Here is a 16,634-nt window from a genome sequence, read left to right as displayed (position 1 = left end):
ATCTCCTATGGCTTAGGTTAGCTTAGCTTGTCCGTGGGCTATCACAGAGGCTAAGGGAATGGTGAGGAGAGGCAGCAGTAGGCCCAGTGTGCCTTAAGAGTGGGACAGTCTGTGCCTAGTTGTCCCAGTGAAAGTGAAAACAAATTTTTTGTCCTTAAACGCGCTGCTAGTTGAAATGACCAGGAAGGGTTTTACAGAATGATTCCCCTAAGCAAACATCCCAGAGAGAAGAAAAGCAAAAGACACACAGCTAAATGGACAACAGTTCCCAGCCTCGTCACAGGAGAACTCTTTGGAGCCAAGTGAACCCCTGGGTCTCCTTTTTCCCACCCCATCACTTCAACACTTTGAGATCAAGTTCAAACTCAGTCCCAACACAGAGTGTCACTGCAAATTGTTTATTAAAACACAAAGCAATGGACAGTGAAAAACATCCTGATTTTGTACTTTTTGGTGGGAGTGGGGTGGGACATGGAAGGAGTAGGGTCAGATGGAGACAGCCCAGAAGGAAAGCCAGCTCTATCCACCCCTACAGCTTCCCCGGCCAACCAGGTTCAAAGCCCGTCAGTTATATCTCACTGTGCCGCTGTCAATGCGTGTTGTGGCTACTGACAAAGAGTTGGTTTGGCCTCCACAGAGAGAGGATGGGAAACTAGAGTAGAAGCTACAAGGGCTAAGAACTTGATGCTTTTTCTCCAGTACTTGGTACAGAATAGAGCAGCCAGGCCCAATGTGGAAGGGTGGAGTTGGTTTCCTGACAAGCCAGGTTAGACCAATAATGGTTGAAGAGGCTGCCCTGGGCTCAGAATGGGCAGCTGGTCCTTGCCTGGGAGAACTTCGTGGAAGGAAAAGGTAACATTCCTTAAGTCCAAGGAGAGAACCAATCCAGGGTCAAATTTCTTTTCATTCCCTGGATCACAACACACCAGGGAAGAGAGGAGTCAAGAACGTCTCTCCCTGCCAGTGCTCCCCTCCTACCTCACAACTCGGCTCTCCCTTCCCGACAGTTGTCCTTTGAAAGGACGGAAAGCGCACTTCAGTTTGTTGTTGTTTTTCCTCATACTGAAATAAAGCACTGAAGCTCAAAATAGAGGTGAGAATGGAGTTCTGCTTTCCCCAGTGCTATGTGCCCCCATCTCACAAGACTGCCTGGATGCAAGAAGTGCCAAGGCCCTCTCTGCCAACTCAAACAGGCACTACTGTTTCCCTGGCTGCCAGCACAATCCTGGCTCATTGTGTTTATACTCCTGGGGGAACCTGTCCCAAGAGATCCATCCTGCTCTTTTCCTGCCAACCCAGCTAGTCCCCAAATCACCTGCTCTTATCAAGATGATCTGGCCCCCCGTAGCAGGCTAGACAAAAGGCAGCTGGAAAGGACAGGCCAGACTGGAAGCAAGCTACACAGATGCAAAGAAGAAACCCGCCCTCACTAGGCAGCTGATCTATTGGTACCAATCTAGTCTCATAACAAAATGAGGAAATCTAGCCCTCTTGCCCCAGAGAGGTTTAAATACAGAGAGTCTTAGTTTGGACTGAAAGAGAAAAATTGCTCTGATCTTTCTAAAGCTTGAACATTAAGGCTTCTTTGCAATTTTCTTAGAGCTCTTTGATCGTTAATTATATCTTTCCATCGAAAAGAAGCAGATTTCTTCTGAGATTTCTGAACAGTTCCTGGGTGTTTCTGGTTCTGCTTCAGTGTACTATCGCTTTGCCTTGCCTCAGTCTCTCCTTCCTCCGGGGCCACAGAAGGAGAAAGCCCAACGCATACCCATCCTGCCCTTTAAAAAAAAAAGAAAGAAAGATTCGTCTCTCACTTTGGAAAGCTCACTTACTCTCCTAGGTCCTTCTGGAGAGGCATGGAGGACAATATTCCATGTTGCCATTTGATGCCACTAAGGATCCTCAAGGCAAGAAGACACTTGAATTATGCCACAGTAGGCCAGCAAAGGGGAGGGAAAGGACAGGAAAGCAGCCCCATGGCAGGGACTATAGGACCCCTGCCCAGACCTGAATCTAGAGGGAATGCCCCACCCTGGCTCAGAGCAGGAGAGGAAAAGGCACTGTGCTGACCGGGGTGGGTCCTTCCCCAACCCCCAGGGAGGGCAGAGAACCTGCTGATTCTTTCTCTGGGTTTCCCAAGGTGAGCCAATTTCTAGAGAAAGGGATTTTAGCACTAGGAAAAGGAAAATACTGCTGCTGTTTTCTGAAGTTCTCAGCTGAGATTTCAGAAACCATATCCAGGCCTTTCCAGGAGAGGCTAGAGGCAGGAGAAGAAGGAAGAGAAATTCCTTAAAACAGAAGCTTCTCCCAAGAGATAAGGAAGTCAAAACCACAGTTCTAAAGCTGGACCAAACAGTTCCCAGGCACAGAAAGGGGGAGGTAAACCTAACTCAAACTTTGCCCTCTCATCAAAGCCTAAGTGCCCGCTAACGTGATCCCAGTAGCTCTTAGGCAGTGAGAGCAAGAGAACATGAACACGCTCTCAAACCAACAGGTGGCCCTGTGGGCAGGGCTAGTCTTCCTGGGAGTCTAACGCCATTGACACCTGAAGAAAACTATCTTCCCAGTCATGAGAACTCGGGTGTCGACTCAGCAGCCTCTCCTCAACAATGGAGATTTTTCAGAAAAGTGAATCTGGTTTAAGGGACACAAATCCCACAGAGTTTCTTGGCACAATGTTTCAGTAAGCATGAGTGAGACCCAAAAACGTCCGATTAGAGACCAACTGGCCCCTGACCTAAGTCAGAGCTAGACTGCAGAACTCTCAGCCCATCTCTGCAGCAGACATCTGCGTCATCCTCCCGGAAATTCAACTCAGGCCACACTTCTGGCAAAAGAAGTTTCACCCTGACTGTCCTTGTTTTCAGCCAGCTGGGCTCAGTGGGATCTAAAAACCTAGGACAGAGTGTAGATCCAGTAGAGGAGCCCAGGCCTCTCCTCCACACACCCCTCACTGGCACCCCTCACCACCTCCCACGCATTCCCTATGGTGCAGCCTCTCAGGCCTAGCACTAAGCTCAAAATACAGATAGGGGAACAAACAGTGCAAAAAGCAAAACGTGAACAACAGAGTAATTCTTGACACATACAATACAAAAATAAAAATAAAGAATCCCACCCCTTTAACCTAAACTTCATGTACCTATATCTTGGAGGAGCCACAAAACAAAAACAAAAGCAAAAAAACTTTCAAGTTCAGCATCATGAGCCAGCTGTGGCCAGCCCCAGGGAGCTCTTGTTAGCTGGATAGGCTTGGCTCCAGGGGAGTCTACCCCAGCCCCCACCATACTTCTTCCTGTTTCCTCACTTCCCCTTTAGTTTTTGTTAGCCATAGAAAGATGTTCCTTCCTTTGGTTCACAACCAGAGAGGAAAGCGCCCATCCCTAACCCTGAGCTCAGGGGAAAAGGGTGGGCTTGGAAACAGAGGCAGAAGCAAAGCTGCTTGGCTTACAGTACCATTAGGAAATGGCCCCAGGAGTCAGGGTTTCCTTCTGAGACTCTGAGTCACTGAAGGGATGTGTTGAGGTGGAAGGTGGGACCCCCTCCTTCCTCAGACAGACCCAGGCAAACTAACAAACAAGGCAAAATGGAGGCAGCCAGTCCTCCTCCTTCATCTTGACTAATCCAATGGCAGTGGCCCAGGGCTTTGGGGAATTTCGATGGGATAGGAACCAAAGCTACTGCCAGAAGCCTGTTTAGTTAGGATGTCCACTGCCCCAGGCAGGTGGTCCCCAAGACCAAGGCTACAGTACCTTATCCTTTAGAAGCAGGGGAGCTGTGTGAAGCACTAGGGGAAGTATACCTCTGACTGCAGCCTCAGGCCACAACCCTCCAGCTGCCTGACTCAATACCCTAGCACTGAGACCCAAGTCACACCGAAAACAACAGGCTACAATTCTCAAATGACTAAATGCTGGCCTGGAGTAATCATTAAAGAGCCAAAACCCAGGACATGAGCCCAAGAACTACCTATTTTGTCACATAAGGAGCAGTTCAAATATATAGAGCTCTTAAAAAACATATCTAATAAAGCAAACTCAAAATTAAACACATTCTAGAAAAGTGGGCCTGGCCTGAGATCCTATATTGACTGCTCCAGCCCAAGCTGAAGCTAATCCTGCTGTCTCCCATCCACAAAATTCCTTCTAGCTTGGCTGGGTCCTCCTTCATTGTTGCCCTAACAGGGAAATGGATGACAATGGCCAGAAAGGAGGGGACCAGGGAAGCTTCATTTCCTATAGAAATTTTTTCAGGGAATTCAAGACCGACACTTAGATGCTAAGGTTAGCTTCAGAGCTGCCAAGGCTCTGGCTGACTGGAATTCTTTCAGTCCCATCACACCAAGAACCTGACTGCTACCTGGATAGAGAAATGAAAGGACAGGGGAGGGAGGAGCATACTATTAAGATCAATAAGAATCATCGCTGGACCTATATAGCTAATTAGTCTAGTTCCTTGAAGTAGCTCTAGGCATAAACCAAAACTGGCTGAACTGTGACACACAAGAACATGGGAATAAATGAACATCAGATACCAGACACTCTAAACAGTGGTCAGTCACTTAGTAGGGCTCAAGTCTCTGAGGTTGCTCTTAAGCTATGCCAACATAAGCCTTTTCTAATCCAAAGACCAGAAGAGACTTTTAAGGTCAAGTGTTCTGTTGCTGCAGGCTGGAAAGCATCCCTGCCCCCTGGCAGCAAGACCCTACAAAGGGGCCAGTAAAGAACTGCTAGGTCAGGTCCTCCTGGCTGCTGGCTCAGAGATCCAGGGAGGGAGGTACCAGCAAGGTGAGGTGGTAAAGGAGAAGACATTCAAGCAGAGAACCCCAAATCCCCGTGTCTCCTTCCCTTCTTGGCTATAACTTAGTAGGATGGTTGAGAGGGAGAAGAAATTTCAAATGAGCCAGATTAAGGAAACAAACAAACAAACAAAACTGAGAAGAAATCAAGTCCCCAACAGGCACTGAAATCAAAATGATTTGTTGTGGTAACAAGTCAGAGGCGATCTGAGGACCCGACATAACCGAAACGTCTTGGATGCCGGACAGTCTATAACTGGTACATGCCAGGGAGACAAGCAATGACAAAGCTCAAACACTAAAGGTGGGACCATCACTGGATTAATCCAGAAAGGCTTCCAGATAAGGAAGCATTTTCTTTCTTTTTTTTTAATCTCCCTACTTTTTTTTTTAAGTCTTTACCGCACAAATTCTACCCCTTCGCACGCATTCTTTCAATCCCAGGACATCTGAAGTCTTATCTAGACATAACTTCAGACCATACCTAACTCCCAGTGCTGGTCGTCTCAGGTAATAAGATGGTATTTCCCTGCTGTTAATTTCTAAACTAAAAAAAGGAACAGTGACTCCTCTGAGTTCAGAGTCCTTTCCACTAGGTATACAAATGAGGATCCTTGAGCAGGAAGGATCCAGTTTACCCTAAGTATCCTCAAGAGGAAAGAGACGGCTGGGGGCCAGCCACAAAGAGAGGACGAGGACCGAAGCAGGTCTGGGACCAGGTGGTGAATGAGGGCTGCTCTCTACTCGCTCTGCCTCTTTTTGTCTCCTTTAATTGATGTGTGTTTTTTTGTCTTTGTTTTTTTTTCATTAATCATTGTGAAAAATATAGACACCAAAACCAATATGGCTGGTTTCTTTCCCACACCCCTCCACCCTGTTCAGGATAGTCATTTGTTCTCACAACCGGCAGAGGCAGAAGAGGGTTGGAATGAAGACTCCGAAGGCCACCAGGATGGGAAACATGAGGCTGCTGTTGTCCGAGGCATAGGGGTTGGGTGTGCGGGGGCCTGACTGCACCCGGTTCTTATTGGTCTGTTTTTTGAGATTAGACCCTTCATCATATTCTTCTTCTTCTTCTTCCTCTTCTTTCTTCTCCAATCCCGGATGAGGCTGAAGCTTTGGTACATCTAACACAAGGAAGAAAACACTGTTAAGACCCACAGCATCTAAGTAAGAGAGACCCTTAAAAGCAGCAAATAAGCCACAATAAAGAGATTGCTGTGATTGAACCTGGGTCCAGAGAAAAGACCAGAAGTAGCAGAAATAGCCTCTGGTCTACAGAACAGCAGAGTGCTGCAAAAGCTTTAGATTTAACTAGAAAGTAGAAAAAGCCGTGCTCATAGGGAGGTTCACTATCTTACCTTCCTGTTCTACTTGTACAGAGCCCCAAGATAACCAGACTGGACAGGGACAATGACCCAATGCCTAAACTTTAACCTTTTCAAATCTCTCCTCCTCCCACAAGCCCACATTCCCTTTTGATTCACACAACAACTGAAGAAAAGTTGACCCAGAGAGTTCTGGGTTCCCAGCACACACTATCCCTCTGTCCTGCCTCCTCCTCAGGGACTTGAACACAGGTCTGTTTGGTGTTAAGACATTCATCCTCCTAGATGTCATAATATCAGCATTTGGGGGACATCAAGACAATAGGATGAAATCCTCAGTGCATTCAAGATTGAGTTGGGGAAAGGTACAGAGGTGGAATGGGGGAGAAATGTCACAAAGACGCAGCTTTCTCTGCAAAAATCAGCCTGAGATGCTGGCAACCAGGAGAATCTAAACCCTGAGAAAGAAATATACTCTAAGACTTGATCCCAAGGATAAGGAGACATAAATAAGTGAAGTTTTGTCCCAGTGCAGTCCAGCAATGCTGGAATCTTTCAGAGCATACCAAAACCCTACAGGACTCCTCCTTTTACCTTTTTTTCCCCTAGGAAAGAGATGTCAAACAAACAGAATAAGGACAAGTTTTAGGTGATCCCAAATGACTACAAAGGTCAGGGTACACCAATAGGTACCATTATTAATCCCAATTTATAGGGAAATTAAAAGCATCCACCCAAGACAAACATCTGATTAAATGGCAGCAACAAGATATACATAGACCTGACTCCAAAGCTTGTGGCTAGTACCATGTTATGCTTCATCCTCATCCAACTGATTCTGAATCCCCTACAATTTAGCTTTAAGTGTTTCCAAAATAGTGATCAGCTCAATTACCTCCCAAGGGCTTCCTCAACCACATCCCTCAAGTCAAAAAAGCAGGTCAGAACACAACTTACCATCCACTGTCCCAGCCATGATGTAGAGTGCACAGACCTTGGGATTGTCATAGTACCCCTAGGAAAAGGGAAACAGTGGTCAACCCCACACAGCAGCAAACAACTTACCCTGTACCCACTCTCTTCAGCAATGGGCAGAATAGGGGAATTACCTTGACAAACTCAATGTAGAGTTTCCCTGTGAAGGTGGACACCTCCCCCTGGACACTCAGCTTCCCCTTTCTGATGCTCATAGGTATAATTTCATCGTGAGCTGTGCTATGCCCAACACGATCAAAGATATCCAAGTCCTTCACCACGACGTGGCCATTCAATCGTACATCAAATACCTTCCAGGATAAGAAAAGGAAACAATGTCAAAACCATCAGCTTTACATCCTTTCAAGCAGTTGGGCATCATGCACCTGTTTGGGCCTCAAGTTCAAAAATAATTTAAGAAATGATGGGTCTGGATATCCAGGGTGGCTAGCATTCTTAACCCGGGTCAAATCAAAGCCATGTTCCTTCGCTGCCGAGGTCTTATATTGGCTTTAAGGAACAAAGAATACAAACAAAAAGCTTAGCATAGGAAGAAGGAAATTCACAGGAAGGGACAGAGGAAAAATAAGGCTAAAAACAAGAAGGTGCGGCAAACCACGGAGGGAAGCAGCCAGGAGGGCCTTAACAGGATCGATTAGTTGGCAAAACAAGGATTCTGGCATTGCTTTCTGTCACTCGCCCCCAAGGCAAGTGCAGCCTTGTGGACTATGGAACATGCTTCTCTAGAGCTCATCTGTTCTGCCTTTCTGGAGAGGCTCTCACACTCTCTAGCCCCATAATAGTGGAATGTCCAAAAGCAGCAATGTCCTACTGGTCAAGCAGCAGCCTGACTAGGCCTCACCTTTTGCTGGGACTGTGCAAAGTAGACCTCCGCAAATTTCAAGACCAGCACATAGTCCCCCTCCTCTTTGATGGGCACTTCATAGCCAAAGGTCTCCTCATTGTACCGCTCAGTTTGATACAGGATCTGGTCCTCAGGGTTGGAACGCAGGATTGGCAGTTTCATGCCATAGTCTGAGGCTGAGGACAAAAGACAAAGAGAAAGCACATCAGAGGCAAGACACAAAAGAAGAGCAAAGACCCCAGAACAGCCAGAGGCATTTCCAGGGCAATGCTAATAACCCTCTCCATAAAAGGGGCCACCCACTCTGCACCTGGCTCCAAACAGAGCTCCAACAAAGGCAGGGATCATACAGCCATTACTATGGAAGAGTAAAATGAAAGAAACTAAACACTAATCAGGCCAACAGCCCCTATAAACCTCAGAGCGGAACTTTCTAAGAGCACATTAAAATGACTTTTTCCCCCTGACTGTACGGAGAACAAGTCTAACTCATTACCAGAAGAAAGTGCTGTGTTGCAGCTGCCTGGTTCCCCAAGAGGGAGGGCTTCAGAGAAACCTCCTAAAACAAGGGGGATGGCCAGGAACTCCATACAAGATGAAGTTCAAAGAATGTTTTCTCTCATTCAGAAAAGCCCAGAGTCTAAAACAAACAGGATATCTGCTTTGGAAAGTCATTCTTCATTGTCCTTACAAATAAAATTCCAGCTTTAGTTGTTGTGGTTTTTTTTAATAATTTTCATTCAAAAAGTTCCAAAGCTGTAAACAAAAACAGGCTCATAAAAGAAAGGTGTGATGCTAATTTCCCTACTTCCCACAGACTCAAAAAACTCCACCTCACCTACTCACTTGAACATTCACTCAGATAAACCAACAGTAGAAAAAAAAAGTCACTACTGCACCTCCAGTGCCTAGCATGGGACCTGGCACATAGTCGCCACTCATACAGTTTGCTGAATGAACAAATGACAATGAAGGAGGTGCCTGCAAAGCAGTGAAGCCATGCCATTCGTCCACAAGGCTAGAGCATCCTGCAGGGAAAGACAATCTGCCTAAGATGTCCAAGTCCTAGGGGAATCACCTTTCACATTTCACAAACTGACAAGGAATGAGAGAGGGTAAAAGTAAAAAGTTACTTAACTCGGGTCAGTATCAGAAGAGCGGAAAACCTCTCTTGGCCCTGGCCCTCTCCCAACCTTGGTATAAGACAGTGGTATATATGTTTTTTTCTTCCTCTCGCACAACAAACTAAACTCCTGACCTCAGGTGATCCGCCCGCATCGGCCTCCCAAAGTGCTAGGATTACAGGCGTGAGCCACCACGCCAGGCTGAATCTTTTTTGTGCAAATATAAGATATCACATTTCAGTCTCAGAGGTAAATAGTTCTGCTTCCTCCAGAGAGTAGCCTGACTCCTTTATCCTATAAACACAGTAAGGCTTTCCAGTGCTCCATAAATATACTTTTCCAACTACAGATGTAGCAGTCACGTAGTCTCTCCTCCCGCATGAAATTAAGATTTCAAGACTGCCTTCCAATCTCACGTGGTGACCCTGAAGACATCTGGCAACTAGATCCTCTGGGAGAAGGCCAGGGGCTGTCATCCCCAGAGCTTTATCTTCTGAATCATCAACAAGGGAGAAGACATGGCAAAGGTAAAAGATTAACAAAAAGACCCAGTGGCTGAGGTCAAGACCTCAAAAAAATAAACATAACGGTTAACGGTTCCTGTAAGTGACATTAGCCACGAGATCAGAGGGACTGATGAGACAATGGAAGAGGAAACTCATTGCACTTTTGTCTTCAGACTTTTTTCTTCCTATTTCTCCTCAAGAAATCAAAGAGTAGCTGAGCAATGCATACAAAGGATGTACTGCTAACATGCTCCCCCTCCTTTCCAGCCTCAAAAAACCACTGCCCCGGGATACAAACCTATGAAGACTGAAAGACTGCTGTTTCTCTTCCAACTGAGCTCTAAGAATTTCCTTCTTCCATGAGGACCGTGATCCTTACAAATCTGGAACATCAACTACATTGGATTTATAGATACACAGAAAATTTTGTGCATGGGTGGGGAATTGTTTTTTTGTTTTTGTTTTTGTTTTTTTTTGGAGACGGAGTTTCGCTCTTATTGCCCAAGCTGGAGTGCAATGGCGCAATCTCAGCTTACTGCAACCTCCACCTCCCAGGTTCAAGCGATTCTCCTGCCTCAGCCTCCCAAGTAGCTGGGATTACAGGCGCGCATCACCACGCCCGGCTAATTTTTTGTATTTTTAGTAGAAACGGGGTTTCACTATGTTAGCCAAGCTGGTCTCGAACTCCTGACCTCAGGTGATCTGCCCGCGCCGGCCTCCCAAAGTGCTAGGATTATAGGCATGAGCCACCGCACCAGGCCGCATCTTTTTTTTCTTCTTGCCAAGTGGAAAAAGTGAGGAACTGACAGTAATGTAATCTGTGGCAGTCTCAGTCCCACAGTGAAGAAAACTCAACCATGTGAACAAAAATTACTTAACAACCTTGGAATTACCTTTAAAATATTTCCCTTGAAAACCCAAGTGGCTTTCCCAAGAGATCTGCCACATGCAAAGTTGAATTTGCCCAAGTCCCAAGAGATGCAGCAGCAAATAAGGGTTTTTCTTCCCTCCTTAGCCTTTATGCATTCACAGCGAAACAGATTTCTCTAAAATACAATGAAGTGTACAGTCAGCATGCTGCTGAAATTGGCATAATTCAGTTAACCAAAAAGAAAGGGGGCCGAAGGGCCTACATTATGTCTGCTCTTTCTTAGTTTTAGACAATGTATTAACTAGGCTCCTTGGAAAATTCAGCACAGGGTTCAGGAAAAGACATACACGAAGTGTCACTGAACAAGTTGTTTTCTCTAGGTCTGTTTTCTCACCTATAAAATGGGGACACCACCTATCCCACAGCATTGTGGTAAGGATAAAACAATCCGTATAAAGAGCTCAATACAACGCCTCACACAGAGAGAGACACAGAAACATGGGTATGCTAGCCAGGCAAGGATATGCACACAATAAGCACTAAATAAATGCCTCCACTCAAGGCAGTTTAGGGAATGGATCAAAAGAAAAGGAAGTAATAAAACTAACTGGAAAACTGCAACTGGGAAGCACAAGAGTGGGAAAGCCAGAATGAGCAGAAGCCTGTCCTCCATGAGAACACAGCTGTAGAGCTCCCCTTGGTGCTCTAGCGTCACTCCCACCCCACCCTCAGATCTCCTGGTCACTAGACTGTTCTTCTGGATCACTTCTTTCTCAAGTGAGGCCAGTACCTAAAGAATTGTTCTGAATGGGCTGAGACAGGGAACCCAGGAATTCAGGGACCTAAATTTTCTACCTGTGAACTTCCACTACTTGGAAGGCCTGCAGATGAAGCCTGCCTGTTAGGTGACAGTAGAGGTAGAGAATTCTAAACAACTCCCATGGCTTTGAGCAAATCAGAGCCAGCAGTGACTCCTCTCTCATCCCATCTTTCAAGCTCTCACCTCCGCAAAGCCAAATCCTTCCCCAGCTGAAAGGAAGGCAGCCCAGGAAAGGGTCTTCCTTACGGTTACAGCATTAGCAACCTGATAGGCTCTGGTCCCCAGCCAGCTTTTTTCCCCTCTGGAGCCATGTTCTGCCCTATTTTTAATTCCATGTAAAAGGTCATCAAGGAAAAAAAAAGTGACATAGACACTTTAAGCTACTCTGGACAGGAGAGTTTATAGTCTTATCAGAAATTTCTAAAGCATGAGAGTTTTTTCGAGAAGGAAAACAAGGCTCAGAGACATAAAGCAAGTTTCTCGAGGACACGCGACTTTAGCAGGTATCTTTCTATGAAGAGGAAATAGCCTTCCCTAAACTCAAGCAAAATTCTGTGCCCTCAGGTCAAATAACCAGGTCTTTTCCTAGTCAGAGTGAAGAGGAACTCAAAATGACCAAGTTACAAATCTGGAACATGGTCAGGCACGATGGTTCACGCCTGTAATCCCAGCACTTTGGGAGGCCAAGGTGGGAAGATCACTTGAGGACAGAAGTTCAAGACCAGCCTGGGCAACATAGCGAGACCCCTGTGTCTACAATAAAAAACAAAAAAAATTTTTTTAAATAAATAAATAAAAACCCTGGAATGTGCCTCATACCAAAACCCCAAGGTGAACGCTTCTAAACCACCTTCTGTAGTGGTGCTCCCATCTGTGGAAGCACACAGGCTGAAAAAGCCTTTCCCAGGCTGTAAGCACTAGCTATCCTCAAGGCAGAAATGAAATTCAATAAATATTCTGAACTGCTTTTGAAAGCAGAAGCCACTAGGTGCCCTGGGCCACTCACAATTACAAGAATGTTGAACTACAAAGAAACTATACAGAAACAGCAAGTTCAAAAGAAGGCCAAATCCTTATCTGGACTAACTTGGTAACAAATACCTAAATTCATTCAACATAAAATCAACTTTTGTCAGCATGCTGGAAACAATATCATGGGCAGGTGGGAAAAGAAATAAGGCATACAGTTGCTACTGCAATCAGTGTAAATAGCTGCACGAGGCAAGGGTCTCCAAATACCTGGCACACCCTTAACCAAACAGGCCCAGAAGAAAGGCAGCATGAACAGCTGGACTTCCCTTGGTAGGACTGACTCCTTAGTAGAGAGCTGCCTCCTGAGAGTGCAAGCTTATGCGCATCTCAGCCCGACCTAAAGCCAGCAAAATGCCTTTCTCAGGAACCTGGTAAGTGCAATGTTGCAACAAGCTGGTCCAAACTGCAGCTGACAAGCGCCACCTCCCACTCCCCATCCATGCCTTAATACTGCTCCAATTCTTACCCAGACTGGTAGAATGGAGAGGGGAACCTTAGCAGAGAACCTTCATTTATACAATGCCCCAAGGGCCAGTGTCCGAAATAGGACTCCAGTACACACAAGCTTTGGTAGGTCTCATGTAATTTTACCAGCTATAATAAACTCCTCCCAAGGAACTGCAACCATGAGCCAATAACCCAAGGACAGAGATCTTGGCTGACTGCTGACCAGGCCAAAGACACACACACACACACACACACACACACACACACACACACACACACACACACACACACACACACACACACACACACACACACACACACACACACACACACACACACACACACACACACACACACACACACACCTTGGCTGACTGCTGACCAGGCCAAAGAAACACACACACACACACACACACACACACACACACCACCTGCATCAGCAAATTAAAAAGCAAATTAAAACCGGAATTTCTGAATAAGGGCAGTATCTGGGAACTAAACCTGTGTGGTCTTACTCGGCTTTATCCTCTGCACAACAGACTGAATAGGACGATGTAACCAATGTAAGGCCTGGTATCTGCTAAGTGAAAGAAACCATCCGCTCAGTGCCCTCACCACAGCTATCTCAAGAGGCAAAGTCCACAAACTGTCTAGTTTCCTCAAGGGCTCCTTCCTCCCTGCCCACACTCGTTAAGAAAGAGGAAGGGTCCACGATAGAGATAGTAATGACCTCCTGCTATAAAGTCTGGCTTTGGCTGCTGTGACAGCTGCTAAAGACTGGAGCCCTGAGTCAGCTGAACCCAGGCTACTGTGATCTACATGCCACGGCTCAACAAACTCCAAGACAAACATAGAACTTCAGAAAACAGCCCTGTGTCCCAAGACCCTCACATGTGTGAAAGGCAATAAACTCCTTAATATAACAAACTCCAGGACACTGCAATCGACTTGGGAAGAACTAACTCTTTTAGTAAAAGCAAGAGCCAAATCTGGGCATCGCAGAAAAAGAGCGAGAGAAAGCGAAGAGTGAGTCTGTCTCCTGGTTGTCTGGAGGTGGCATACTGCCAATTTGGCAGCCTCTGAATCCAGCATACAGCATCAATCTCCTTCCAACACACGAAGCAAAGAACTTCCTTCTGAAACCTGTTTTCCAATCCCTCCAACAGAAGAAACAAAGATTATAAAGCAGATCTTCCAAAACAGTGGTCTCGGGGCAACCTACATCACAAGCCCCTGGTGCAGAAACCTGGGTCCCAGCAAAAAAGCTCAATCTACTATAATCGATTTCGAGTGGGGACTAGGAATCTGCATTTTTAACCAGCTGTCCTGGCAATTCTGACACACACTAACTTTGGGAAGGGAGCAGCTCTGTTAACCACTGTTGCCCAACAAGTCACAATCATTTTCCCCCTAAGCTGGAATTAGAACTCTCAGGATCACCTAGGGGAGGTTGTAGGCATTCTCTGATAGACCATTCGGATTCTTACACTGGTTGACCCAGTTCACACACAGCCACCAGCCTCACGTGCAGGATGGCTTCGATAGAACCATCCTCTGGGGGCGGCCTGCCGATTCTACTTTTAAGCACACATATTCTTCGCTCGAAAAGAGGGCGGAGGAGGAGGCTACAATCAAACTTTCCTGGCCCATTCTCTTCGAAGATTCCTTCCTATTCTGGCTAAGAATCAAGCCCCGCTCCTGCAGAAGGGGCAAGGAAAGCGGCCGATTCCTAGGTCGACGAGAATCTCCCAAGAACGGTCTCGACAGGAGAAGCAGGGGCACCCATGACCTACAACCCGCGAGGCCTGGAGGTGGCAAAAGGCCGCCTTCGTCATTTCTCTCCCAGCTTGGATGGGAGTGAGGGGTTGAGAAAATGCAGGACGAGAAATCCAAATATAACTAACTTCTGGCCAACTCTCTGCCTGTATGACTCTAGGTACCTTGGAGCCAGTGCCAGGCCCTGAGCTCAGAGCGGGCCCCCGAAGAAGCTGCAGAGAGAAACTTCGCTCCAGAGACGCGGCCCCAGGGTAGAAAGGGGCTCGGGGCCCGCAGCCCCCGGCCAGCTGCGCCCAGCACAGCAGGCCCCGGATCCCGCGGCTCGGCAGGGGGACTCTCACCTCGGCCCACCCGGCCTTCCAAAGGGTCCTTGCGGAAGTGGATCCCGTGCACGTCCACATGCGCCTCTCCGCCCGCGTTGACCGCCCAAATGACGCTCTCGGGCAGCCCGGACCCCGCCGCGCCGGCCACGCCGAGCCCGGGTCCCCGGATCGCCGGCAGCAGCAGCAGCAGCAGTCGCAGGAGCGCCGCAGCGGTTCCCTCAACCGCCCAGGCTCCCAGCATGGCGGCCACCACCACGGGGGCAGCCCCCGCCGACCCTCGTCTTCGGCCGGCTGCCAGGCCACCCCGGACTCAGAAAAACAGCGCCACGGGCCGCTCCGCCTGAGCCGCCGGGGACATGTCGCTCTCAGGCCTCCTTCTTCTCAGCCACGGGTACCGCCTCCCACCTCAGGAACAACCTACCCCGCCGCCCGGCCCCCGGACACGACCCTGCAGCCAATCAGCGCCCGGCCCTCATTAATTACCCACCACCCCGCCGGGAGGCGCCCGCTCATTGGTTGTCAGGAGCGGGAAAGGGCGTGGCTTCTCCCAAGCGCCGGCCCAGCAGCGGGCACGAGATGGAGCGCGCGCAGAGGGAGTGAGTTCGGTTGAAGCGGCGGTTCGATGCGGAAGTGGCGGGTGCAGCGCCCAGGCGGCCCCGGAATACCACAGCTGAATGGGAAAGGTGGCCTGGGGGGGAAGGTTTAGGGTAGGGCGCACTGACACGTCGCCAGCACTTCCGGTGCTCTAGCTCCTGAGACCAAATAGGCTCTGGAGGGGGCGTGGCCGACTTTCCCGCCCCCTCTTCTTTTCTCAGGGAGCAGCATGAGCATAAATTCTAGTAGGAGAAGCAATGGACACTCTCCAGACCTAAGAGACGCAGTCCTTTTCCGCGCGTGAGGGAGAGGACCCATGCTTTCCCAGAGAGGCCGCGGACACAGGTCTCCAGAGAACGAATCCCACGAGGATAAGGCCCCGCCCCCTCCCCTTAGCGGGCTCGGGGCGGGTGGTATCGTCCCGACGGCCGTCCAATGAGAAGGCTCCAACGCAGCGGAAACGCGTGGCTTTGAGAGCGAGGGGGCGCCAGGCTGCTCGCGTCTCCATGGCGACAGCCTCTAGCCGGCCTCCGCTGCGTAGGGGCGGGACCGAGGCACCCTAGGCGCTGGCGGGAGTCGCCACCGGCGGTGCCCGGAGTGGAGGCCGGGGTTGTCCCGTACAGGCACGGCCCGAGCTCCCTCCCTGCTCCTTCACAGTTCACCCGGCGCTCTCCCACACTGGCGATCCCTGCGCTTCGGTCTCTGTTCAAACTCCCATTTTTCCGATGGGGAAACTGAGGCACAGAAAGGGACTGAATGTTGCCAAAGGGTCGCACCGCAAGTGTAGGGCAGAGTCAAGGCAAAAAAAACAAAACGCTTATGTATTTTCCATAAATACTGGTCGATTTAGAAATTCTCCCTAAAAGGAAAAAAATGTATCAAGTCCCTACTACCAGGGTTGTCAGATTTGGCAGATAAAATAGGAGAAGCCCAGTTATATTTGAATTTCAGATAAGCAAATGGGACCCACTTATACTAAAAAAAAAAAAATGCATTGTTTATTAAAATTCAAACTTAACTGGACTTCTTGTATTTTATCTGCCAATCCTACCTACTACTTAGGCAATGAGCTTTGTGCTACATGAACAAAAAACACACCTGGGGTCCCGCATGAGAATCATAGACTTTGCACAACCCATAATGAAATTAATTGTTTAGTTAGAACAGTGATAAGT

The 16,634-nt window shown here is 48.0% G+C and overlaps 1 protein-coding gene across 2 annotated transcripts; it reads right to left on the bottom strand.

The window, feature by feature from the left end:
- Positions 1–382: 382 nt before the first annotated feature.
- Positions 383–16,430, bottom strand: MLEC (malectin). 2 transcript variants are annotated; one of them, XM_054442417.1, is made up of 5 exons: positions 14,884–16,430; positions 7,964–8,142; positions 7,236–7,412; positions 7,084–7,141; positions 383–5,925 (listed from the first exon to the last, which is right to left on the bottom strand). In XM_054442417.1, exons 1-5 carry the CDS (start codon positions 15,104–15,106, stop codon positions 5,696–5,698), a joined length of 867 nt encoding a protein of 288 aa, XP_054298392.1. In that variant the 5' UTR covers positions 15,107–16,430; the 3' UTR covers positions 383–5,695. The 2 variants fall into 2 exon arrangements, with proteins under 2 accessions (XP_054298392.1, XP_054298393.1); XM_054442418.1 differs by lacking the exons at positions 7,084–7,141; positions 7,236–7,412 and having other exon boundaries at positions 14,884–15,300.
- Between the last annotated feature and the right edge of the window lie 204 nt (positions 16,431–16,634).

Source organism: Pongo pygmaeus, chromosome 10 (assembly GCF_028885625.2).
Source record: "Pongo pygmaeus isolate AG05252 chromosome 10, NHGRI_mPonPyg2-v2.0_pri, whole genome shotgun sequence".
In the NCBI taxonomy this organism is placed as follows: Eukaryota; Metazoa; Chordata; class Mammalia; order Primates; family Hominidae; genus Pongo; species Pongo pygmaeus.
This window is presented reverse-complemented; position numbering and strand designations above follow the sequence as displayed.